Below are 27,730 nucleotides of genomic sequence, written 5' to 3'. Positions count from 1 at the left end.
TGTTTTCCCTGCTATGTTATTTATTTGGAATTGGAGAATGCTACAGCGACTAACAATTTTGACTTGTATGTCTGGTGACCATGAGAATGCCTTAAATAGGTAATTTTCCAACAAAATATCATCCAATTCCCCTTTGAGAGATAAATTACAGAGTTGGCAAATGAATTTGCCCATGTTAAAAAGACAGGGGGTAACTGATGAGCAAAAGCAGACAAGGGGGGCTGGGAGTGTTCGTTAGAGCTTGGCGTTGTTCGCCTTGAAGACCTTGGAAGTTGATAATGAAGGAACCAGCTAGCAGAAGTTTACTGATAAGTGGGCACTGGAATGCAGAAAGCTGGAAAACAACCAGAAGAGACTGTGCTTGTGCACAGTTCAAGGAAAAAACTTTTTTTCATCCTAAGGAAGACTTGTTACTTCATCCCTAAGACCCCGGCCCACAACCACCAGGAGGCACTACACAGGCGCAAGACTGGAGCGAACTTTCTAGAACTAATTATAATACAAAGCGGAGAGAGGTTATGAATATGTAGTAGGTGCTTATAGCTATGCATGTCTTTACACTATAAGTAGCTGCTTGTTAAGCTCTATGGTGTGCAAGCTAGGAGGAGAACCCCCTTGCACCCCAGCGCTGGAATTAAAAATACCTGCTTTATAACTCATTTGGGGTTATAGGGTTTGATTCTGCAAAACTGTAGAAACATTTAAATTAACGAAGGCCACAATGCCCTTGAAGGACCATGAACAGTGCTGTAAGAGGAAACAATGGATAGCAACAGTAAGCTATGGCTGTATGCCCAGAAGCTGAGAGGGAGGTGTAAGTTAGAAAAGTAGAAATCATGATAACTTAGGGGAAAAGCATGTAAAATACGCAAAGCTAACTAAGCAAGTAAGCATTAGATCTTCACATGGACAATATCCATTATCCACTCGCTATGGCTTAGTTGTTTAGGATATGTAAACATGTACCAATCACTGTAAGAACTAGCTGCATGATCACGGGGAAAATATATCTAAGATGCTGTCTGGGCTCAAATAAACCGTCAGCTTCTGATTACATTAATCAGCGTGCTGTCCATTGATCTCCCACACAAAACAGTGGTAAATGGAGTTAACTGCACCTGGAGACCAGTTACAAGTGGTGTTCCCCAGGGCTCGGTACTGGGTCCAGCCCTGTTCAATGTCTTTATCAATGATCTGGATGAAGGCATTGAGTGCACCTTTAGCAAGTTTGCAGATGACACTAAGCTGGGTGGAAGCGTGGATCTGATGGAGGGTAGGGAGGCTCTGCAAAGGGACTTGAACAGGCTGGACCGCTGGGCTGAGGCCAATGGCATGAAGTTTAACAAGGCCAAATGCCGGGTCCTGCACTTGGGGCACAACAACCCTATGCGGTGCTACCCATTAGGGGAAGAGTGGCTAGAAAGCTGCCTGGAGGAGAAGGACCTGGGGGTGTTGGTTGACAGCCGACTGAACATGAGTCAGCAGTGTGCCCAGATGGCCAAGAAGGCAGATGGAATCTTGACTTGTATCAGAAACAGCGTGACCAACAGGTCCAGGAAGGTTATTCTCCCTCTGTACTCAGCACTGGTGAGACGGCACCTTGAGTACTGTCTTCAGTTCTGGGCCCCTCACCACAAGAAGGATGTTGAGGCTCTGGAGCGTGTCCAGAGAAGAGCAACGAAGCTGGTGAGGGGGCTGGAGAACAAGTCTTATGAGGAGCGGCTGAGAGAGCTGGGGTTGCATAGCCTGGAGAAGAGGAGGCTGAGGGGAGACCTTATTGCTCTCTACAACTACCTGAAAGGAGGTTGTGGAGAGAAGGGAGCTGGCCTCTTCTCCCAAGTGACAGGGGACAGGACAAGAGGGAATGGCCTGAAGCTCCGCCAGGGGAGGTTCAAGCTGGACATCAGTAAAAAATTTTTCACGGAAAGGGTCATTTGGCACTGGAACAGGCTGCCCAGGGAGGTGGTTGAATCACCTTCCCTGGAGGTGTTTAAAGGACGGGTGGATGAGGTGCTGAGGGGCATGGTTTAAGGAGTGTTTGGAATGGTTGGACTCGATGATCCAATGGGTCCTTTCCAACCTAGTGATTCTATGATAAGGAATTAGTTAGGTGGTGGTATTCAAAGAGTAGTGGTCAATGGCTCAAAGTCCAGATGGAGATCCGTGACAATTGGTGTCCCTCAGGGGTCTGTACTGGGACCGGTGTTGTTTGATACCTTCATCAATGATATTGACAGCGAGATTGAGTGCACCCTCAGCGAGTCTGTAGATGACACCAAGCTGAGTGGTACAGTTGTCACACCGGAAGGACAGGATGTCATCCAGAGGGACCTGGAGAAGTAGGTTTGAGGGAATCTCATGAGGTTCAACAAGGCCGAGTGCAAGGCCCTACACCTGGGTCGGGGAAATTTGCAATTTCAATACAGGATGGGGGATGACGTGATTGAGAGCAGCCCCGCAGAGAAGGACTTGGGGGTGCTGGTCAATGAGATGTTCAACATGAGCCAGCGATGTGCACTCGCAGCCCAGAAGGCCAAGTGTATCGTGAGCTGCATCAAAAGAAGTGTGGCCAGCAGGTCGAGGAAGGTGATTCTGCCCCTCTATTCCTCTCTTGTGAGACCTCATCTGGAGTATTGTGTCCTGTTCTGCAATCCCTAACATAAGAAGGATATGGAACTGTTGGAATGGGTCCAGAGGAGGGCTACATAGATGATCAGAAGGCTGGAGCATGCCTGCTACGAGGACAGGCTGAGAGTGTCGGGGTTGTTCAGCCTGGAGAGAAGGCTGCAGGAACACCTTTTAGCGACCTTCCAGTACCTGAAAGGAGCGTACAAGAAAGCTGTGGAAACACTTTTTACAACAGCTTGTAGTGGTAGGACAAGGAGGTGTGTCTATAAATTGGAAGAGGGAAGATTTAGACTAGACATAAGGAGGAAATTCTTCACAATGAGGGTGTTGAGGAACTGGTACAGGTTGCCCAGGGAAGTTGTGGATGCCCCATCCCTAGAAGTGCTCAAGGCCAGGTTGGATGAGGTCTTGAGTAGCCTGGTCTAGCGGGAGGTGTCCCTGCCCATAGCAGGGGGGTTGAAATGGATGATCTTTAAAATCCCTTCCAACTCAAACCATTCTTTGAGTCTATGATTCTATGATTTAGAAGTAACCTAGTGTTTTGTGCAGGTACGGAAAAAACATAGATCAACAAGGTAATACTGTCCTTTCTATGAAACTAAGATAATTTCTATAAATCGGCTTCATTTGCTATCAGAATTAAATATTGTTGACAGCCAAACTGTCTTGGGTCCTGCCTTCTGGGGCTGCTACAGGAGGTATCACTCTCACGGTATTTTACAGAATCAGTACCTAAACCTGAAGCCCCCAAATAGCCAGAAGTTAATAAAAAAAAAGGACTAATAGACTGGAGTGGCTGGCTAGGGACATTGAAAGTATTTGGTGCCATAAAACACTCAGATAGGGAAGGCACAGAAAGTACCTTCTTTTCCCAAGTGCAGTACAAAAATCCCAGTAACTCAGCTGCTTGTCCAGGAATAACAAGCTTCTACTATCACTTAGGTCCACACAATGTGACTAAAAATATTCGATAGACTACTATTTACAGTGAGATGACTAAGTCATACAAGGACGTTTGAAAATAAAATCAAGAGAAGCAAAAGGCAGATGCAATTGTCTTATCCAGCAGCATCTGTTAAAACAGAGACAACTATCACCGCTTCTCAGTGGCATTGTGCTGTTTCCATGCACCACTTCACACAAGATACGAGGTCCTAAATGATTACTTACTAGTAAAACCTGAAAGTAACTAACAGAACCTACAGCAAACTTGAGTATGAATTTGACTTTTGCTACCCAATAATGTAACAGGAAACGATTCAAAAAACAGAGTGAGAGAAGCTCATTTGGAACAAAAACTTATGAGAAAAAAATTTAATTATGCAAATGCATGTTGGAAGACAGGGATGGAGAGCAGGATAATCCTCCCATAATCCAGGAGGAATTAGTCAACGACCTGCTATACCACCTGGACTCACACAAGTCTATGGGACCAGATGGGATCCACCCAAGAATATTGAGGGAGCTGGCAGAGGATCTTGCTAAGCCACTCTCAACCATTTCTGAGGGGACATCCCAGATGACTGGAAACTTGACAGTGTGATGCTCATCTACAAGAAGGGCTAGAAGGAGGATCTGAGGAACTAGAGGCTTGTCAGCCTGACCTTGGTACCAGGAAAGATTATGGAGCAGTTCATCTTGAATGCGCTCATCAGGCAGGTGTGGGTCAACCAGGGGATCGGGCCCAGTCAGCATGGGCTCATGAAGGGCAGATCCTGTTTAACCAATCTGATCTCCTTTTCCGACCAGGTGACCCTCCTAGTAAATGAGGGAAAGGCTGGGGATGTTATCTACCTGGACTTCAGTAACAACTTTGACACCATTTCCCACAGCGTTCTCCTAGAGAAGCTGGTGGCTCGTGGCTCATGGCTTAGACAGGTGTACTCTTCACTGGGTAAAACACTACCTGGATGGCCGAGCCCAGAGAGTTGTGGTGAATGGAGATAAATCCAGTTGGCGGCCGGTCACAAGTGGTGTTCCCCAGGGCTCAGTGTCAGGGCCAGTCTTGTTTAATATCTTATCAATGATCTGGATGAGAAGATTGAGTGCACCCTCAGTAAGTCTGCAGATGACACCAAGTTGGGTGGGAGTGTCAATCTGCTTGAGGAAGGCTCTGCAGAAGGACCTGGACAGGCTGGATCGATGGCCTGAGGCCAATTGTATGAGATTCAACAAGGGCAAGTGGCAGGTTCTGCACTTCGATCACAACAACCCCATGCAATGCTACAGGCTTGGGGAAGAGTGGCTGGAAAGCTGCCCAGTGGAAAAGGACCTGGGGATGCTGGTCGACAGCCAGCTGAACATGAACCAGCAGTGTACCCAGGTGGCCAAGAAGGCCAACAGCATCCTGGCTTGTATCAGAAATGGTGTGGCTAGTAGGACTAGGGAAGGGATTGTCCCCCTGTACTCAACGCTGGTGAGGCTGCACCTCAAATCCTGTGTTCAGTTTTGGGCCCCTCACTACAGGAAAGACACTGAGGTGCTGGAACATGTCCAGAGGTGGGCAACAAAGCTGGTGAAGGGGCTGGAGAACAAGTCTTATGAGGAGTGGCTGAGGGAACTGGGATTGTTTAGCCTGGAGGAGGCTGAGAGAAGACCTTATTGCTCTCTAGGGTTACCTGAAAGGCTGCCCAGGGAAATGGCAGAGTTTCCTTCCCTGGAGCTGTTAAAAAAAAACGTGTAGACGTGGCACTTTGGGACTGGTTTAGTAGGCATGATGGTGTTGGGCTGATAGTTGGACTGGATGATCTTAGAGGTCTTTTCCAACCTTAATGATTCTATGATTCTATGAACTTTTTCGAAGACTTCACTGAATTCTCAGGCTCTAATGGCCTTTAGAAAACCATACGAAAAACGTGTCAACTTTAGTGTCCTAGTACTAGAGATGGCAACGCATGTAGATATGCCTCCTGTCAGTATTTTTATTCAGACCCTCCAAGAACCAATGTGTGTCAGTCAAATATATGTATAAAAAAATTAAACAAATTACTCTTTTGTGCTGCCTTGCCAATCTTGCCTTAGTCTCCTCCAGCTCTTTGTGAATCTTCAGTACATGCTTATTCATTTTACGAATTGTGGAATGTAAGATTTCCCAGACATAGAACCTAGGAAAGATGCAGAACCCAAAACAGTAAATTGCACACTGTTCCAAGACAGAAAATGCACAGGTCTGCTATAACTCTCAACTCTTCTTATTCAAACCATCAGAAACAGGGCAATGTTCTATTGCTACAGAGCAAGTTAAATTAATAAATAAATAGAAAAGTGCACAACACTGATCTGGGGGGAAATTACAACATTTTGTCGTTATTAACTAGGACATCTACTGGAGTGAGCAAACATTCAATATTAAGAAAACATATCACTCCTTACTTGTACTTTGCACTGAATTACCAAATCAGTGCTTTATTTCAGAATCATTCTGCAATACTACTAGCATCAAACTGCCAGGTCTAAGTATTTTCCCCACTCTCAATAAATAATATATCTGAGGGTGATGAAGGATACATGCCCTAGGTGCAAGTCAAGACTCCACCAGGCTAGCAGCTATACAACAGGGTTAATGGTTCTTGTCCAGAAATGGTCCTAGAGATTCTCCTTCCATTTTGGCAAGCTTACAGGCTATTTGCATGAATCTTGTTAGTATAACTTTTTGCAGGACATAGAAATACACACTGCAGCTCAAAATACTAAAACTTGTGTTTAAAGGAAGCAACACAATTTTATAAGGAGTTTAAAGCACAATAATGAAAGTAAAACCTACAATTATTTTAAGTTAAAAAAATGGATTCTAACCATTTAAAAGAAAAATTCAGATAAAAAGCAACTGAAGACAGAAATTCCACACTTGTTACCTAGTAAAATCATGTGCAAGTTCTGAAGAGAAGATCCAGTTTGCTACTGCAGCGCAATCAACAATCTGTGTTCGAATCATCTTATCCACAAGAACAGCAATCATCTACATTTTGGGAAAGACAAGATGGTCATTCCTTCCACAAGAAACAGTCAAGTTCACCTGCTGCAACATGGAGCCTGTGAAATTAATGTGGGCCTGTACTGTACAACCAGTGGCTGGGTTGTATGAATCATAGAAAAGCTATTAGAGTCAAGTTTGGTTTTATGCAACTTTGCAAATACATTAGTCAGACTAATGGGTGGTTTCAAACACTTTAGGAAGCTAGTTCTGCTTAAGGCAGATATCTAATTTGCTGAACCTAAAAATGCCCAGACTAGGGGAGCTACATCAATCATGCCAAGTACGCATTCACATTTTAACAAATTGTCTTTACTTCTCATGAGAGTGATGACTTCACTTTTCATTCAAGTGAATACTTCTGCTATTCCCAAGAGCAAAAATACAAGAACTGAATTTTGAGACAAGGCATCAGAGAAGCAAGTGCCAATAGTCAACATTGGAGCATCCAACCAGAAGATGTATTCCTGTTACATAATCATAAAGTAACAGCAACTGCTAGCCTACTTTTCTTGGACTACAACAGTCACCAACCACAACCATATGCTCTTTCCTGCAGGACCTCTTAATTTTAGAATGAAACCAGCACTGTATATAAGTATTTACTACAGGACCTTACCTTGATTAGGCTTGTGGGAAAATCAAGCAGGCAGCTACAAGAACTATCTTGCAATTAGAACAGCTTTGTGCCATTCAGAATAAAAAAAGGGCCCATCTTAATTATTCACGTACTCCATACCACAATACTCAAGAAACTCAACCTGCAACATATTTATTCTCATAATCATCCATTCTCAAATAGGGAAGTGTAAGAAAGCTCAATTTAAGATAGAAAAGTAAACTAATGGAATTAATCAGAGAACTCTGGAGAAAAGCCAACGTCACTCCAATCTTCAAAAAGGGCAAGGAGGACCAGGAAACTAAAGGCCAGTCAGCGTCACCTCCATCCCCAGAAAGGTGATGGAACAGCTCATTCTGGATGTCATTTCCAAGCATCTGGAGGAAAAGAAGGTTATCAGGAGTGATCAACATGGATTCACCAAGGGGAAATCATCCTTGGCCAATCTGATAACCTTCTATGCTGGCGTAACTGGCTGGGTAGATGAGGGGAGAGCGGTGGACATTGTCTACCTTGACTTCAGCAAGGTTTTTGACACTGTCTCCCGTAACATCCTCATAGGTAAGCTTAGGAAGTGTGGGTTAGATGAGTGGCCGGTGAGGTGGATTGAGAACTAGCTGGATGGCAAAGCTCCGAGGGTTGTGATCGGCAGTGTAGAGTCTAGTTGGAGGCCTGCAGCTAGCAGTGTTCCTCAGGGGTCAGTACTGGGCCCAGTCTTGTTCAACATATTCATCAATGACCTGGATGAGGGAACAGAGTATACCCTCGGCAGGTTTGCTGATGACACAAAACTGGGAGGAGTGACTGATACATCGGAAGGCTGTGCTGCCTTTCAGTGAGACCTGGACAGGCCAGAGAGTTGGGTGGAGAGGAACATAAGGAAGTTCAACAAAGGCAAGTGTAGAGTCCTGCACTCTAGGGGAGGAATCCAGTACAGGTTAGGGGTTGACCTGCTGGAAAGCAGCTCTACAGAGAAGGACCTGGGAGTCCTGATGGACAAGAAGCTAACCATGAGCCATTGATGTGCCCTCATGGCCAAGAAGGCCATGGTATCCTGGGGTGCATTAAGAAGAGTTATCCTCACCCTCTACTCTGCCTTAGTGAGGCCACATCTGGAGTCCTGTGTCCAGTTCTGGGATCCCCAGCTCAAGAAAGACAAGGAACTACTGGAAAGAGTCCAGCAGAGGGACACTAAGATGATTAGGGGACTGGAGTGTCTCTCATGAGGAAAGGCTGAGACCTGGGTCTGTTTAGCCTGGAGAAGAGAAAACTGAGAGATGATCTTATCAATGCTTATAAATATCTAAAGGGCAGGTGTCAAGAGGATGGGGCCAGACTCTTTTCAGTGGTGCTCAGAGACAGGACAAGGGGCAATGGATACAAACTGGAGCACAGGAAGTTCTGACAGAACCTGAGGAAAAACTTCTTTACTGTGAGGATGACAGAGCACTGGAACAGGCTGCCCAGAGAGGTTGTGGAGTCTCCTTCTCTGGAGATATTCAAAACCCACCTGGACACATGCCTGTGCAATCTGCTCTAGATGAACCTGCTTTAGCAGGGGGGTTGGACTAGATGATCTCCAGAGTTCCCTTCCAACACCAACCATTCTGTGAACTCATGATTCATTTCTCAGTTTCCAAGATTGCTTCCTATATGCATTTGTCTTAAGAAATTCTTCCTGGCATTATCCAGATTACCTAGTTTGAGCCTTCATGTAACACAGACATAGGAATTTGAAAGTATTCAATCTTCATGGTAAAGTTTCCCATTATGACATCAAAGCTTTTATGCCCCCAGAAAATAGTTGAGGCTGTGACCATCCATATTTTAAAGATTGATATTTCAGGTAGGAATGTATATATATAGATATTTAATATCTGCTTTTTTGTTCCTTTTATATAAAAAGCTATTTTACAATATCTTACCTCTCTTTCAGGACCTGACTTTTAAGAATATTAAAAATAATCTTTTAGTAACTCTAGAAAATGGGCCTTAGGCCCAGTAGCAGATGCAAGAATTCTCCAGCACTCAATGAGATTAACTTCTGGAAGTCTGGCTTGTGCAACTGAGGCACCAGTCACTTCAGATTAGACTCCATTTATGAGATATTGTCAACATGGGGAAACAAAAACTGCTGTGAAGAAATTGCATGTTTTAAATAACTGAGGTATTTTTCATACTTCTTTCAGCACATTATTTCATCAGACTCAGGAATGAACTTTAACCACAGTAGTGTCACAGACAAATCTGTTCTGAGCATTGGTTGAGAAGAGATTTACTTGTTTTGTCTGTGTTTGTATTTGTGGCTCATTGTGATTTCTAGTGAAAAACCACACAAGTGTTAAATAACCAGGTTCTCTCTTTTTGCCTACTAAGCAGGTTCTCTCTTCAGCCTACTTCTGTGTTATAAGATCTACATCTTAAAAAGCATAAAGCACAAGAACACTGTCCTAGTATTGAAATTTTGAAGAAAAACTGGGTTGGGTAGGGTAGGGTCGGGTTTGTTTTGGTTTTCAAGTTATTCTCTTGTAAACTAGAGCATAGCACAAAGCTGAAAGTCTTCTACATTGAATTTTTAACGTGAAAGTCTCAGTGGCAGAGAACGAATTTGATGTCCAGTTTAAGGTACTTAACAGTAGTAAACACAACTTCAATTCTTTTAAATACAAATAGACAATAGACAGTATTGCAGTATTTCTAAGTAAACAAAGGAAACTGTAATGCTTTATATTTTAACATGACTTTCTGTGAGTGGAAACTTCAACAAATATCTGCCACTGATGCTCTTACCTGTGGATGATTCTTCCAAACCTCATATACAACTCTCAGGACATGGAGTTTCCCCTCATCATTTTCAGCAAGTACTTTGAAGACTTCATGAAACCTTTAAAGAAATTTGAGTAGTCAGTGGAGGGGTTAGAATCAGGGCAATGAAGGAGGAAATGCATAGTAAGCAGTTTAGTGGTCCCAACATTTTCTTTTTGGCCCATCTGCAACAATTCTGGAAAAGCTACCCCCTCACAAGTAGAACCGTCCTGAGTTTAAAAGCTTGCAGAGGCAAGACAACTCCTGAAGGCAATGTAACCCTGCCTCAGGGGCAAACTTACCCTCAAAGCTAGGCTACAGTTCTCGTGCTTTTAAATGCAGGAGAGAACTGCTGCTCTGGTGTGCTTATCTATATGCAGAGTGAAATTTGCTGGATTTTGTGCCTTGGACTTTGCCTATTGATAGATGTTTCCACAACCACAGGCCATCATTCAATCTCCCCTCTACCGAGGAAAGTACTGAGAGCATCTACTTCAGTAGAGTTAAACTGACTCCTGTGTCAGTATTCGCAGCCCCATTTATGTAATGTAGCTATAAAGTTTAAATAGCTCTTGTTGACCTTACGGATATCACTGTTAATATGCAGCAGTGAGCCCACTACAGGTTTTAATACGGAGAGTCCTGCTCCTTATGTTATTGACTGTAGGCTAGAGACCATTGTTTTTTATAAACCATCATCGTAAATCTTCCACGTGCAGACAAAAATCAAGCTTTTACATTTGTAAAGTATGTAAGGTTATATAAATAGAAAAATAATTCAGTAAGACACATGACCACCTCTTTTATACTGAGACAGTTTAACAGCATCAAGTATGCAGGGTCAAAAATAAGTTTTCATCTCATTTGGCTACAAAGATTTTTTTAAAATTTCAATAATAGACATTTACAACATTCGCCATTGCACAGATGTATATTTCTTCTTGCACTTTCTGCCAACAATAAACTCCAGGAAAGACCTAATTGCTTCTCTGCAGTGACTGAGTACCAAACAATCTCTATTTCAGAACCCCTATAGGGCTACTGGTAGAATTAGAAACTGAACCACAGACATTCAAGGACATACTCAGAGTGAAGAACACTGGTATGCCCAGACATGACACTAAAAAACACCCAAATTGATATGTACCTTTATACTTGCAAGACACTAAAAGACATGTTGATTGCATTAGGGTGAGGGTTCTGTCTGCTTTAAGACGTGTATGGTCTCAGTAATAACTCCATTCAGCTATGTAACCTAGTTTTCACATTACCTTCCTTTTAGCAGTTACTGCTTCTGCCCAAAATACACCATCACATCACATTGAGTAGTATCTAAGATGTAACCGAATCCTGTAAATGAGTTATTTTATCAGGTGCTTCACTTTAGAATTAAATGGTTCCGTAAGCTCCAAAGCAATGCACGTATCACACTTACTTAGCCAGAGCACTGAAGGAGTGGCTGAAAGACTTCGCAGCTAGATGGAGCAGAGTCTGCACAAAAACTTCTATTTTCAAAGGACTGAAGGCGAATCCTTCATCTGCAAGTTATTTCAAGTTAAAACAATCAGTATTTCAAGTAGAGATTCTAAGTTGCTCCAAAAGATAATTTTTGTAAAATAAATTAATACAATAAATTAAGTTTCAGCAATTGAATATTGCAAAGCTGAATAGAAAGTTAGTAAATATCTTCTAAAAGGTGCAGATCTTGGGACTTCCACCTGTCATGAAGAAAACATGTAGAAATAGTTCCAGGTTAATGAGAAATAGCAGTAGACAGTCAGCTATACTAGTGGCATCTAACAGCACTGATGGACAGAAGCAGAGAAAAACAGCTGAAGATGCTGCAGAAGCCTGCACTGGGTTGGAGACAAGGTAGGCCATAGAGCATGGGAAAGGGGAAATGGATGAGAGGAGAGAAAGCTGCATATGATTATAATATGACAGGCATACTCTCTGCTGTGTAAAAAATTGGCTGGATGACCAGGCCCAAAGAGTGGTGGTAAATGAAGTTAAATCCAGCTGAAGGCTGGTCACAAGTGGTGTTCCCCAGGGCTCAGTGCTGTTCGATATCTTTATCAATGATATGGATGAAGGAATTGAGTGTACCTTAGTAAGTTCGCAGATGACACTAAGCTGTGAAGTGCCTTTATGCTAACGCACAAAGCTTGGGTAACAAGCAGGAGGAACTGGAAGCTACTGTGCTACTTGAAAGCTATGATCTAGTTGCCATCAAGGAAACATGGTGGGATGAGTCACATCACTGGAATGTGGCTATCAATGGCTACAGGCTGTTCAGAAGAGACAGACTGGGAAGGAGAGGTGGAGGCGTTGCCCTCTATCTCAGGAAAGGGATAGAATGTGAAGAGCTGTTGTTGAAGAGTAGCCACGAACAGGTTGAAAGCTTGCGGGTCAAACTTAAAGACAGAAGAACCAATGGGAACCTTGTGGTTGGTGCATACTACAGGCCACCCGATCAAGGAGAGCCAACTGATGAAGTCTTCATCCTCCAGCTACAGGAGGATTCACGCTCCAAGCTCTCATCCTACTGGGGGACTTCAACCACCCTGACATATGCTGGAAAAGTAGCACAGTAGTCAGTAGGCAATCCAGGAGACTCCTGGAGTGCATTGAGGATAATTTCTTAGTCCAACTGATAGAGACCCTCCACCCGAGGAGATGCAATACTGGACCTTATGGTCACCAATACAAGCGAACTCATCAGTGACATTAGGATCGGTGGCAGCCTGGCCTGCAGTGATCATGCACTGGTGGAGTTCAATGTCCAGAGGGATATGGGACAGGTGAGGAGTATAGTCAGGACTCTAAATTTCAGGAAAGCAGACTTACAGCTCTTCAAGGACCTCCTTCAAGTTACTTGGTAGGACTCCCTGGGACATGGTCTTTCAAGACAAGGGAGCGGAACAGAGCTGGAAAATATTTAAGGAAGCTTTCCACAGGGTGTGAGAGCACTCAGTCCCCACATGTAGAAAAACACGCAGGAAAGGGAAGAGACTGACATGGCTGAGTTAAGACCTTCCGGTTAAACTAAAAAAGAAGGAACTGCCCAGGCAATGCAAGCAGGGACAGGGAACCTGGGACGTGTATAGAGATGCTGCCCGGTTGTATAGGGATGAAGTCAGGAAGGCCAAGGCGCAGCTGGAGCTGAACTTGTCAAGGGGAGTAAAAACTAACAAGAAGGGCTTTTACAAGTATGTCAATCAAAAGAGGAAGGACAAAGAGAACGTACCCCCACTGATGACTGGAAATGGTGATCACATATCAACAGATGAGGAGAAGACTGAGGTACTTAGCAACTTTTTTGCCACAGTCTTCACCGATAACGGCTTTCCTCGCCCCTCCTGGGTCACGGGACAGCAAGATAGTGACCAGGGGATAGACCCCCTCCCACAGTAGAGGAGGATCAGGTTTGCGAACATGTGAGGAACCCGAACATATGTAAGTCCATGGGACTTGATGAGAGATTCCCAGAGTCCTGAGGGAATTGGCAGATGTGGCTGCCAAGCCACTCTCCATGATATTTGAAAAGTCATGGCAATCAGAAGTCCCTGGTGACTGGAAGAGGGGTAATGTTGTGTCCATTTTTAAAAAGGGTAGAAAAGATGACCCTGAGAACTACCGACCTGTCAGCCTCGCCTCTGTGCCTGGGAAGATCATGGAACAGATCCTCCTAGAAGCTATGCTAAATCACATGGAGGACGGGGCGGTGATTAATGGCAGCCAGCATGGCTTCACCAGGGGCAAATCCCACATGACCAACATAGTGCCTTTCTATGATGAGGTAACTGCAGCAGTGGATATATGTAAACCTACAGATGTGATTTATCTGGCCTTCTGTAAAGCCTTTGACACGGTCCCCCACAACATCCTTCTCTCTAAATTGGAGATAAGAAACTGGTCGGATGGTTGTATTCAAAGAGTAGTGGTCAATGGCTCAAAGTCCAGATGGAGATCCGTGACAAGTGGTGTCTCTCAGGGGTCTGTACTGGGACTAGTGCTGTTTAATATCTTCATCAATTATATAGACAGCAAGATTGAGTGCACCCTCAGCAAGTTTGCGGATGACACCAAGCTGAGTGGTTTAGTTGCCACACCGGAAGGACAGAATGTCATCCAGAGGGACCTGGACAGACTGGAGAAGTGGGCCTCTGAGAACCTCATGAGGTTCAACAAGGCCAAGTGTAAGGTCCTGCACCTGGGTTGGGGCAATCCCTGTTTTCAGTACAGAATGGGGGATGATGTGATTGAGAGCAGTCCTGCAGAGAAGGACTTCGGGGTGCTGGTCGATGAGAAGTTCGACATGAGCCAGTAATGTGTGCTCGCAGTCCAGAAGGCCAACCATATCTTGGGCTGCATCAAAATAAGCATGGTCAGCAGGTCGAGGGAAGTGATTCTGCCCCTCTATTCCTCTCTTGTGAGACTTCATCTGGAATGCTGTGTCCAGTTCTGGACTTCTCAATGTAAGAAGGATATGGAGCTGTTAGAATAGGTCCAGAGGAGGGCTACAAAGATGATTGGGAGGGCTGGAGCACCTTCCCTACGAGGACAGGCTGAGAGAGTTGGGCTTGTTCAGCCTGTAAAAGAGAAGGCTAACAGGAGATCTTATAGCGACCTTCCAGTACCTGAAGGGGGCCTACAGGAAAGCTGGAGAGGGGCTATTCACAAAGGCTTGTAGTGATAGGACAAGGGGGAATGTATACAAACTGGAGAGGGGCAGATTAAGACCAGACATTAGGAAGAATTTCTTCACCACGAGAGTGGTGAGACACTGGAACAGGTTGCCAAGGGAAGTTGTGGATGCCCCATTCCCAGAGTTATTCAAGGCCAGGTTGGATGGGGCCTTGGGCAGCCTGATCTAGTGGGATGTCTCTGCCCATGGCAGGGGGGTTGGAACTAGATGATCTTTAAGGTCCCTTCCAACCCAAACTATTCTATGGTTCTATGATCACTCCTGTGTAGCTCACACTCCTTTCACATCCTTGGCTTTGGAAATTGAGCATTAGGTTTGGTTGGACCAACAGCAAAGCTGGCAAGATCTTGAGCAAAGTCCTATTGTGGAAATGCTAGTTTCATTCAGATCTAGGGAAAGCTAAGATAGCCAGGGTGTTAACTTTAACCGCTACGGGACTATATCAACAGGAGGCAAGCTCTTAAGTAGCGCAAAGGGCCTGAATCTTCAGGACAAAGCTGACATCATGAAATGAGCTCTAATGCTGAAGGCAAAGGAAAATATTAAAAATCCTTCCTCTGTGGATAATTAGCAGAACCCACATTAAGGGCCAGGTTGCTTCTATTAACTAGAACAGACCTATCTCTGTATGTGATAAGAACAGAAGAAACACTGGCAACTGTATGTTACTTCCATTTATTGTTAAACTGAAAACAACTATTAGAAAGGAAAGCATACAGTTCATTTAGCAGCAGACACTGTAACTAGAGGACAGCAAAATGGTTTAGAAGCAAAACTAATGACAATCTTGCAATGCCTAATATCAGATGTCCTTACCATCATTATCATCCTTATTTGGATTGGGTACATCTTTTAAAATGTTGAAGATTTCATCATTACTGGCCTTATTTTTAATTGCAATCGTTAAACAGAGTGCTACAGTATACCCAGGAAGAGACCCTAAATGAAAACAGAAAGGTCATATGATCCTTTTCAAGTCTAGGATGGAATGAATATTTTTACATCGGCATGTTTCCCAGAGAAGCATTTACACTTCCCAGCTACTCCCAAAACTTGCTGCTCCCAATACCACTCTACACATGAACATTCCATAAAATTCATCAGTGGGCTTCCTTTTCTTCACAAATTAAAGCCTTTTTCTAGCACCTAGTTGAGGGAAGAATAACTTCCCTGATTAAAACTCCATTCTAATTTCCATCAGCTTCTTGAAAATACAATACATACCTGCTTTTTCTCACTTATCTCTGCCTCTGATAATGACAGATTCTTCACATGATTTGCTGCCTCTCTGCTTGCATCATTAAACCAAACTTGTTCAGTACATTTTTTTTTATTGTGAGGTGACCCATTCATTCAAAAACAATTCCATATTATCTTTTGCTACATTCATTTCTGCACAGTATTCTGACAGAATGATGGAATTAAATTAATTTTTTTTTCTTGGTGAGACACTGGAACAGGTTGCCAAGGGAAGTTGTGGATGCCTCACCCCTGGAGGTGTTCAAGGCCAAGTTGGATGGGGCCTTGGGCAGCCTGATTTAGTGGGATGTCCTTGCCCATGGCGGAGGAGTTAGAACAAGATGATCTTTAAGGTCCCTTCCAACCCTAACTATTCTATGATTTTCTTAGACTCTTAGCAAACCAAAGCAATGCTGTAGCACTTAGACTGCAGTCACCTCAACATGATTTAACTTCACACAGCTAGACTTTTTTAATTTTTAAAAAAAGGTTTAGATTAGAAAGTTTCAGACATAGCACTAGATCAAAATCAAGCAAATTTATAAGTTAAGTGACTTGACACTCAAGCTAGGAAATTCCCTTGCTTTGAAACAATTTGCTTGGAATTGAAGTTTCAGTAACTTAAATACTTACTATTGCTTTCATCTCCATATTTGTAAATACACACTGGGTTTGCAGGACTGAGGACAGAAAAACTTGGAGGAACAATGTCTATTATTCTCTGATGGTAGGAAAGCCTACAAACATAAATTTCACAGCAGTAGAATTATAATAGCATCTCACCATCATAGTTGACTCAACTCACTGATTTAAAATATTTTTTCTATTTTTTAATTTGTACTGTGCAAAAAAAAAAAAAAAAAAGCAAAACATTTACTCAATGCAATATTAGTTCCGGACAGATAGCAAGAGCTAACAATCAAAACTTTCTAGTAGATGCTTAATACCAGAATTTCATCCTCAGACAAGTCTAAGACACTATAGGAGCAACTGGTAAAATACTGGTATTAAAAGTGGGAGAGGGGGAAGAAGAAAGAAAAAAAATATTAAACCAAATGGCTTCATTTTAACTTCCATCTTACTTACCTTACAAACACTGAATTCCTCTACTAAATTTGCAGTAAAATCAAAAGAAGCCACAGACAAAATAAAATCTTCTTACAGCACAACAATTTCAAACTTCATATATTAAAGTCTTGCATAACAACAGGTAAGCTTTTTCCATGTAAAATACTGAATTACATAGGTTCTTTGAACATTTTGCTCTTGCACTCTCCTGTACCTCCCATTTCCACAGTTATTAGCCCAATCCTGACAGCTGCTGTGCTTTTGCAGCTTCTTTTTAAGGTCCATCCTCAAGCAGAAAAAAGTAAAGCCACCTTAATTTGTATCTAGAAGCATGAACAAGAGGGATGTCACATCTACTTGCTCCATTTATTTGTCCCCTAGTCCACTAGGAAAAGCAGTGCCCTACAACAGATACACTAGAACAAAATTGAGAAAGAGAATAGAACAGACTTCGGCTAAAAATGTTTACTGAGACAATATGTATGCTTAAGACAAGAGCCACATTAAAAGGAATGCATCATTACCTGGAAGCAATGGCCAAACTTCAATTTAATGCAACTACAAAAGCAAGATGTTCAGAAGTCTTGCTTACCTCATGCATTTTTCCAAAACCTCTCTCACAAATTTGGATTTAGGCTTCTCAGGGTCCTGAGTAAGACAGTCTGACCTATCAAAGAAAAAAAAACAAAAACAAAACAACCCAAAAAAACCCTACATGATAATTTCTAACAAATGTATTTGTGTTCTAATCTGTTTTGGTCTGATACAACATGTAGGGAACATGCACTGGATAATCACAATACATAAAATCATTCAGGTTGGAAAGAATCTCAGGAGGCTACCTACTCCAACTTCCTGTTCAAAGGAACAATGAATTCAAAGCAGGTCACTCAGGGTTTTGTTTAGTCAGTTCTGAAAACTTCCAAGGATGGAGACATCACAACCTCTCTGGGCCCCTGCTTTAAGTGCTTATTGTCATAATTAAATATTTTACTTTATGTCCAGATGGAACCTCGCCTATTTGAATTTATGGACACTGTCTCTCATCCTCCTGTCATGCACCTCACTCAGTAAAGGAGACTGGCCCTGTCCTCTCAGTAACCTCCTCATAAGTATTAAAAGGTTGCTATTAGGTCCCCCTGAAGCCTTCTCTTCTCCAGGTACAAGCACAGTTCCCTCAGCCTCTTCTCACAGAGTATGTGCTGCAGCCCCCTGACCAGCTTGGTGGCCCTCCGATTAACTCCCACCGGTTTCTCTATGTCTGTCTCATACTGGGGGGGCAAAACTGGATGCAGTACTCTAGATGAGGTCTAACAAGTGCCAAATAAAGGGGGAAAGTCACTTCCCCCTTTGACACTGCTCAGGATACTGTTTGGTCTTTGTCACTGCCAAGGCACACTACTGGCTTGTGTTTAGCAGGATCCCCAAGTCCTTTTCATAAGAGCCGCTTCCCAGCTAGTCAGTCCCCCACCTGCACCATTGCAGGGGGTTCGTTCATTCCAAGTACAGGACTCTGCCTTTGTTGCTGTAGAATTTTGGGAGGTTTATCTCAGGCCATTTCTCCAGTCTGAAAAAGTCCCTCTGAATGACAGCCCTGTCCTCAAGCACATCAACCGCACCCCCAAATATAACATTGTCTGCAAGCTTGATGAGGGTGCATTCTGTCTCCTCCAGGTCACTGATAAAGTTCTTAAACAGGACAGGTCGCAAGATTGACCCCTGTAGTATTCCACTTGTAACTAGGCTCCAGGTAGAATACAAACCATTAACTGCTACCCTCTGAGTCTGACAAACCAGACGGGTTTTCATCCATCTAGACCATAACAGTCCAATTTGGATACAAGGATTCTGTAAGAGAGAACGTAAAAAGCTTTTCTAAAGTCAAGGTGGATGACATTCACTGCTCTCATCCACAAATTTAGTCCTTTCATTATACAAGGCAATGAGGTTGGTCAGGCATGATTTACTCTTAGTAAACCCATACTGACTGTTCCCAGTCAACTTCTTATCCCTTATGCTCAGAAATGTGTTCCAAGAGGACTCACACCCCAGTTTTCCCAGGGACCAACGTGAGAGTTCCACAGATTGTTCTGTTTACCTTTTTTGAAAATGGGTGCAACATCGCTGGTCACAAGTGGTGTCCCCCAGGGCTCAGTGCTGGGTCCAGTCCTGTTCAATGTCTTTATCAATGACCTGGATGAATGCATTGAGTGCACCCTTAGCAAGCTCGCAGACAACACTAAGCTGGGAGGAAGTGTCGATCTGCTGGAGGGTAGGGAGTTTCTCCAAAGGGATCTGAACAGGCTGGACCGATGGGCTGAGACCAATGGCATGAGGTTTAATAAGGCCAAATGCTGGGTCCAACACCTGGGGCACAACCCTGTGCAGTGCTACAGACTAGGGGGAGAGTAGCTAGAAAGCTGCCTGGAGGAGGAGAACCTGGGGGTGTTGATTGACAGCCGACTGAATGACATCTTGGCTTCTATCAGAAACAGCATGGCCAGAAGGTCTAGGGAGGTTATTCTGCCCTTGTACTCCGCACCGGTGAGATCTCACCTCGAATACTGTATTCAGTTCTGGGCCCCTCACTACAGGAAAGACACTGAGGTGCTGGAACATGTCCAGAGGTGGGCAACAAAGCTGGTGAAGGGGCTGGAGAACAAGTCTTACGAGGAGGGGCTGAGAGAGCTGGGGTTGTTTAGCCTGAAGAAGAGGAGGCTGAGGAGAGACCTTAACACTCTACAACTATCTGAAAGGAGGTTGTAGAAAGGAGGGTGCTGGCCTCTTCTCCCAAGTGACAGGGAACATGACAAGGGGGAATGGCCTCAAGCTGCACCAGGGGAGGTTCAGACTGGATATCAGAAAGAAATTTTTCACAGAAAGGGTCATTTGGCACTGGAACAGGCTGCCCAGGGAGGTGGTCGAGTCACCATCCCCGGAGGTATTTAAAATACAGGTGGATGAGGTGCTCCGGAACATGGTTTAGTGGCAGATAGGAATGGTTGGACTCAATGATCCAAGAGGTCTTTTCTAACCTGGTGATTCTATGAAGAGTTTATTTGGCACCATAAAGGTACCATAAAGGAAATCTACCATTGGTTTCCCAGCTTTCTGCTGTCCATGTGCAGGGTGAAGGTTTCTGCACACTAAAGCATGTGAGAAATACATATGTGTGTGTATATATATATGTGTGTGTGTGTGTGTGTGTGGCAGCTGAGGACTTTGCTTTCTTGTAGGGCTCCTTGAGAGAGCACCCATGATTGCATGGCCTCTTGCCCCCTCCAAATCCAGAAACACCAGGGAAGCAGAAGGCAAAGCAGACTTTGCAGCTGTAGATGTACCTTGAGTCCCAGAGAAGGAGCAAGTCTACAAACTCATAGACTACAAACTTTAGTAATTGAATGAATGAGCATGAAACAGCTGGAAACAGCCAGGACCAAAACTGTGCAGGGTATGATTTTGTAGGGTGAAATGCCTGTCAGCCTGCCTCCCTGGATTCCAAAATAGAGCTGGGAATTACATCCTCTGCTCCGCCAAATTCAGCTAAGAAGAAAGAGAAAATATTGACTTTCTAAGCGGTGCCAAGAAATGGACTAAGCTCAGTCTCTTAATGGAGAAATCTGGTCTGAGCCTTCTGGTCCTTTTATATCCTTACAGAGTGCAGTTAGTCAAAGGAGTACATATAAAAACAACCCTTTGGCTGCAAATGTTCTTTTCAAGCCATGTTAAAACTCTCAAAATTGTTCACAGCCCTTCCCTTAATATTAAAAGCCTGCCTCCTGCTCTTTGGCCAAGCCTCTTGCCACCAAGAGACTGTGCTTTTGTTGGAAGGGCTGGCACAAAGCACGGCAAAGAGCCTGAAGGACAGGACTTCAAAGTAGTCTGTGGCTGTCTCCATCATGGCAGTGGTGGGAGGAGGAAGAAAGCCTCTTCCATTTTTAATGCATGTTTCTCCCTTTCCCTCATTTAGGAACCACAGGGTCTTTTCTCCATTACCTCCTCTCAGGGTTGCACAGAAGCTCGACTTGCAACTGATCTTTAGCAAATGTGCTCCTGAAAACGAAATGGCTTGTTAACATGCAGTTGGCCCTAGGTTTGCATGTAGCCCAGGTGCTGAGGCCATGAGGCGAGTGGCTTAGTCCCTTCACTGCCCTCCACTGTCTTCTGTGCCACCAGCAGCACCACACGTGTTGAATGTGAGAGTCAGTGTTAGCACCCATCTCTCACACAGCATCTTGCACGTCTGGAGAGCATCATCACAGAAGAGTTCTCATTCTGTTAATTATCCAAGCTGGTCTGCAGCTTTTTTAATCTTCCCATCATCTATGCCTACTCTAGGGTGTCCATGGAGAAATGGGCGAGTCCATGACTTTATACCTTGAAGAAGCAGGGTGTGATCTAGCAGGGCCCGATCTAGCAGGGCCCTGCATTCCAACAATGCTGACCAGAAGACATTCAGATCACACACAAATGAGCCTACAGACCCCCTATGACCTAAGGCTGCACCATGTTCTGCACCAAATCAGCCATAGCCTGAGGTGTCCCTAGCAGCATCATTCAAACCATCTGCATAGATATTTGATCCAAAAGCCCAAGGGACTCCCATTTTTTGGCTGTATGGTTTAGTAGTGGATAGGAATGGTTGGACTTGATGATCTCAAAGGTCTTTTCCAACCAAGCAATTCTACAATTCTATGATTTACCTTTCTCCAATTATCAGTGACCTCTCCTGATCTACACAGCCTTTCAAACACAATAGAGAGCAGCTTCACAATGAAATCAGTCAGCTCTCCCAGCACCCTCAGGTGCATCCCATCTGGTCTCATAAATTTGTATGGGCAGAGATTCCTGACTTGATCCTCTTCCACTACTGGTAATTCTTCTCCTCCTTGAACACTATCTCTATGCACAGACACTCAGGAGACCATGTTTGTGAAGACTGAGGCAAAAAAAGGTATTGAGTACCTTAGCTACCTCTTCTGTCACTAAATCACCTGCAGGTCTGCCTTTCCCTTGTTCTTTTACTGATAATGTAGCAGTAGAAGCTCTCATGGCCCTTTATGTCCTCTGCAAATCTCAATTCAAGTTGAGCTTTGGCTTTCCTAATACCATCCCTGCATGCCCAGACAATGTTTCTAAATTCCTTCTTTGCAGACTATCCTTGCTTCCAGCTCCTGTGCACATACTTTTGCATTGGACCTCAGTTATGATCTCTCTGATTAGCCAAGATGGCCTAATTGGTTTCCTGAGTATCAGGACAGACCATTCATGTACTTGGAGGAGGGTATCCTTAAAGACCTGGCAGCTCTTTGGAGTTCTTTTGCCCTTCAGAGCTGTCTCTCTTGGGATCCTCCCTACCAGTCTCCCAAATAAGATCACATCTGCTCTCCTGAAGTCTAGGGTCTGTACTCTGCTATTCTCCTTCCTCACTCCCCTCAGGATCTTGATCTTCATTATTTCATGGTTGCTACAGCCAAGGCTGCCATTGATTATCACATCCTCAACCAGTTTGTTCTTGTTAATGAATAGCAGATTCAGCTCTGTGTCACTCCTGGTTGGTCCATCCAGTACCTGTGTCAAGAAGTTATTCCTGACACCCTCCAGAAATCTCCTTGACTGCTTACATCCCTCTGTGTTACCCTTCCAACAGATGTCAGGGAGGTTTAAGTCCTCCATAAAGAACAGGGTCTGTGATCCAGAGAATTCCTCCAGATGTTTAAAGATGACTTAATGCTTTATAATCCTGATCAGGCAGTCTGTAACTCCCACCATGATGTTACCCTTACTGGCCTCTCTTCCCATCTTGACCAACAAGCTCTCAATCAGCCTGTTGTCCATTCCATAGAAGAGTACAATGTATACAGTATGGTCCTTCACATAGAGAGCAACTCTCCTCTTCCCTGCCTGTCTTTTCTGAAGAGTCCGAATCCATCCATTACAGAACTGTGGTTATATGAGCTCTCCCACCACAGCTACTCATCACAGTTCTTCATCTGCACACAGAGCTCTAGCACTTTGTTTCCCAGACTGCATGCATTTGTACACAGGCACTTGAAGGGGACCCTTTTGTCCTGCTTTATCCTTCCAAGTGCTTTCTCACTCCCATCACCTGCATTAGCTATTACAGGACTGTAGTGATCTTATGAGTTCAGATCTAAGGACAGAGAAGAAGCTTTTCTCCTGCTTCAGCAGTCACGAGTCTCCATCCACCACTAGTTGAACTGTAGCTTCTTGCCATCCCTTCTTCCTTGTGCTATGTGGCTCAGGTTCTGGTCTTTGCACGGTCTCTGCGCAGCCCCCATTGATCCATTTGACTTCCCTACTGCTACAACAGACTGCTCACCTCCTCACACAGCTCCTCTACCTGGCAACTCTGCTCTTGGACAAGAGCATATCTCCCACAAGCAAAAGCACCACTACCTCCTGCTTCAGGCAATTCCTGCAGCCCCAGACCTCAACAGTGACATTCTTCCTCTAAAGCTCCATCTGGAATAAGGCTTTTAATTTACCAGGGATGTTGTTTCCAACCAGTGCTGGGGACAGAGACCTGTGGCACACCACCACCATTTCTGAACAGCCCCACGCTGTCTGGAGCTCCTTGGTGTACTAACTGCCCTGCTAATTGCTTCTGTTTTCTGTACTCTGGGAACTGCATTTCTGCTTACCAACTAAACAGGCATCGCCCACAGCAGCTGACCAGCAGATTACTCCCTACTCAGCAGACTGTTTTAGACTTTCATGTTTTACAGTGTACACAATTTGAAGGTAAGGAGCCAGTCTATCACTATTTCCTTATTGACCAATCTTAGGAATCCCATCTTCATAAGGTAACTTTTTTAATGGCTTCTCCAAAAAAAACAAGGCAGTGTTCGCTCTGTTGGTTAGACTGCTTTCCTGAGGAAACAAAGCTTGTGTGATTTCACTATATTCCTCCCTTCAAACAATTTTTGGGTTCTTAGTCGATATTAAATACATTTCAGAGAAAGAGAAGTCTCAAAGACAGTTATATTCTAAAAGGTTTTATGGATATCTCTCTACCAAGCTGACAGTTTTCACATCAGTGGTCCCAACAAGAGGAACGCAGGCAATGAAAAAACAGCTATTTGGAGGCTCCCACTTGGTCAGTCAACATGAACAAACTTGATAAGTAGCAAATGCATTCAAGCTCTTCAAGGAATTACTAGATAGGACGCTCTGGGACATGGTCCTCTGAGACAAGGGAGCAGAACAGAGCTAGAAAATATTTAAGGAAGCTTTCCACAGGACGCAGGAGTGCTCAGTTCCCAGATGTAGGAAATCAGGCAGGGAAGGGAAGAGATGAGCGTGGCTGAGTTAAGACCTTCCAGTTAAACTAAAAAAGAAGGAACTGCCCAGGCAGTTCCAATACAAGCGAACTCATCAGTGACATTAGGATCGGTGGCAGCCTGGCCTGCAGTGATCATGCACTGGTGGAGTTCAATGTCCAGAGGGATATGGGACAGGTGAGGAGTATAGTCAGGACACTAAATTTCAGGAAAGCAGACTTACAGCTCTTCAAGGACCTCCTTCAAGTTACTTGGTAGGACTCCCTGGGACATGGTCTTTCAAGACAAGGGAGCGGAACAGAGCTGGAAAATATTTAAGGAAGCTTTCCACAGGGTGTGAGAGCACTCAGTCCCCACATGTAGAAAAACACGCAGGAAAGGGAAGAGACTGACATGGCTGAGTTAAGACCTTCCAGTTAAACTAAAAAAGAAGGAACTGCCCAGGCAGTGCAAGCAGGGACAGGGAACCTGGGACGTGTATAGAGATGCTACCCAGTTGTGTAGGGATGAAGTCAGGAAGGCCAAGGCGCAGCTGGAGCTGAACTTGGCAAGGGTAGTAAAGACCAACAAGAAGGGCTTTTACAGGTACATCAATCAAAAGAGGAAGATCAAAGAGAACATACCCCCACTGATGACTGGAAATGGGGATCAAGTATCAACAGATGAGGACAAGGCTGAGGTACTGAATGACTTTTTTGCCTCAGTCTTCACCAATAACTGCTCTCCTCGCACTGCTCCTTTATATGTGGGAGCAGAACTGGATGGGTGTAAGCAGAAGGCATGGTACCTGGAACACAAGGCTTTAGGCAGTGGCGGGGGGAGGTGCAAGGAGCTCCTGCTAGAAGCCAAAAGATCAACATTTAGGGGAGAGGTGTCATGCTAGGATGGCACTCAGAGAGTGAGGTTACACATATGAATGCAGGAAGCCAAAGGGAAGGAGAGTCAAGGCAAATTACTGATAAATAGGAGAACCCTTATGAAAAGCTTGTGAACAACTGACTGAGGTGATAAGAACAAAAGTCTACAAGCAAATCAGGTTTCCACAGCTTACAGAACACAGTACTGTTTGGATGTTCATTATAGAAAAGGTCCTTGTCTACCAAGGAATGGTAGTAAACAGGTGGAGGGGAGGGATCAAAAGTGTTAGTGGAAAGCAGTTAACAGAACCACTATGTTATGACATTTATTGGATAAATTTGAATGTTTACATTCTGATGGAAGACAGAAACTGACTTACCAATCTTCCCAGCTCCAACAAAACTGAAAGTTACTCAGGTGGTGGGAAAACCAGTTAATAAACCTTTTTAAAAGAACAAAGCTCTATTAAATACCAAAAACAACAAACAGAAAAAAATCCCCACAAATCTAATTGACACGTAAAATGTTTCTGTAAGAAAATCTCAAAGATAAGCCCAAACTCTTCAATCTGTAGTTATTAATGCATTAAACAGACATTGATGTTGACTCATACAAAAAGACTGAAGTGAGAAAGACTGAAAAACCCTAGTGCAAGTCTACAGGTTTTCATATTTTTGCACAGTAATTTTGGTTCTAACTAATGCAGACCACTCAAACCACAGAAACACCACTGCTCTTCTAGCTAGCCAACCTCCCATAAACCCACTTCCAATTCTTTCTTTCCTTAGGCCAATAGAGAGGAGAAAGTAGTACATAACAGAAGGGGGTATGGATGTGGAAGACTTGTCATCGTTTTTATAGCTGCACTGTATAGCTAATCAGACTAGTGACTTGAAGGAAAGAGTTTCTGGGGGAAGAGAGGCAAGTGGTCAGTCCATGCTTTACCTTCTCTTCAGATGGCTCAAGTCTAGAGGCCCAAAAACATTTTGTACAGAACCAAACTGTTTATCAAGGATTTCAGATGATCCTTTTAAAAAATGCATCAATATCCGATGCACAAGAAAAATGAGGAACATTTTCTGTTGTCCCCAAAATACATACTTACCTGTCTATACATGTAGTATTCATTGTATCCAAACGCATGTAAAGCATTTCTGTGGATTGTGCAAGCTGAAAATTTCTTATTAAAGTTAACAGAGAAGCATCTGAAATCATAAGTTACTCTCTCCATTTTTCAGAGATGATTTCATCAACTCTCTACTGGCAGCTCCCTGTCTCTATATCATGACTTGCACCATTTTGAATAAATAAATAATGAAACGTAGTTTTCTTCAATAATTAACATCTGTTCCCTAATCCATGTCTGGCTTTCTTCCGTTAACTACAGTGAGACCATTAGCTGTTTTTACTGGAAGCCAGAATCCCCACCACGAGACAACAAAAACTGCACACGAATGATATAAATGAATGTCAACCTCGTTATGGATCACATTTTTATTATTCACAGTTTTAGCTTCAAATGCTCCCATTGCTGCCTAATTAACAGACTATCTTCACTCATCATTACCAGCTCAAGAAAGTACGTCCACACTCAACTGACCCAAAGACCATGGCCAGCCAACCATGATTCTTTGTTGCTTTATCCCTATTGATACTTACTACAAGCAGGTCCCCACAATTTTAGGGATAGTCTCAGTGAGAGTTTAGGCTATGTGTTTACAATCATGTAGTGATTTCAAACAGTAGAATAAAAGTTTGGGAATGGAATTACCAGTGGATATGTATGTTAGTCCTCCATTCTCAGTGACTGTAGCTCATTAGCCACAAGCTAAAACTACAACGAAAAAGGGCCAATGCAACACTCAGAATTAACTAGGAGCAGATACTTCCTTCTTCACCATTAGCTACTCTCTGAACTGAGAGATTAAACAAACAGGTTAATTTATCTACTACACTTTGCAGTGAAATGGACTAGGAGCACTCATACCACTGTTAAAACAAAAGACTTAAGAAATTAATAATTTCCTTTCCTTTTCCAGGTTTTAATGTGACTATAACCACGCACAAGCTGCCCTGATGTAAAAGCAGGGCTCGGAATCATGCAAGTTATTCCTTCAAGAGGGCTCCTCAAGGTCTCTCAGTTTGCCTGGTCTGCAAGCTAAGGAACAGGCATAGATGTGAATGTAGGCTTTACTTATGACTGCTGAGCTGTGTTATTCCTTCATGTGAGCAGTGTTATTGGCAAAGTTTCATGCAGCTAAATATGGAAAGGAAGAAAATTTATTACTGCTGACATTTATTGCTATTCTGTCTTGTACAGAACAAATCCTTAGGAGCACGAAAAGGATACAACTTGTGGTAAAGAGCCAGGCTGGAGCTTGCACAGTTCAATGAGGAGTGCTGTGTACATAACCTCAATATGTGGTGGAGATGGAAGCTGAAACAATTCTGCAAATATTACCTATGTGGGAGGAAAACATGGAATCAGAGCATGGTCAGACTATCTGCACAGTCCTGAACTTGAGAAC

General features: G+C 43.6%; 1 protein-coding gene across 1 annotated transcript in view; it reads right to left on the bottom strand.

The window, feature by feature from the left end:
• LOC128850275 (nuclear cap-binding protein subunit 1-like) overlaps positions 1–27,730 on the bottom strand; it is an 85,796-nt gene that overhangs the window by 22,591 nt on the left and 35,475 nt on the right. The window contains exons 11-20 of the mRNA XM_054053292.1: positions 27,553–27,663; positions 26,308–26,372; positions 25,582–25,644; positions 17,633–17,707; positions 16,606–16,709; positions 15,550–15,672; positions 11,461–11,563; positions 10,011–10,104; positions 6,483–6,586; positions 5,618–5,732 (exon numbers count right to left, since the gene is read on the bottom strand). Coding sequence (XP_053909267.1) covers positions 5,618–5,732; positions 6,483–6,586; positions 10,011–10,104; positions 11,461–11,563; positions 15,550–15,672; positions 16,606–16,709; positions 17,633–17,707; positions 25,582–25,644; positions 26,308–26,372; positions 27,553–27,663 — 957 coding nt within the window. The remainder of the gene's footprint in view (positions 1–5,617; positions 5,733–6,482; positions 6,587–10,010; positions 10,105–11,460; positions 11,564–15,549; positions 15,673–16,605; positions 16,710–17,632; positions 17,708–25,581; positions 25,645–26,307; positions 26,373–27,552; positions 27,664–27,730) is intronic.

The sequence above is a fragment of the Cuculus canorus genome, chromosome W (genome assembly GCF_017976375.1).
Source record: "Cuculus canorus isolate bCucCan1 chromosome W, bCucCan1.pri, whole genome shotgun sequence".
In the NCBI taxonomy this organism is placed as follows: Eukaryota; Metazoa; Chordata; class Aves; order Cuculiformes; family Cuculidae; genus Cuculus; species Cuculus canorus.
Note: the sequence above shows the minus strand (reverse complement) of the source record. Positions and strands in the feature narration are given on the sequence as shown.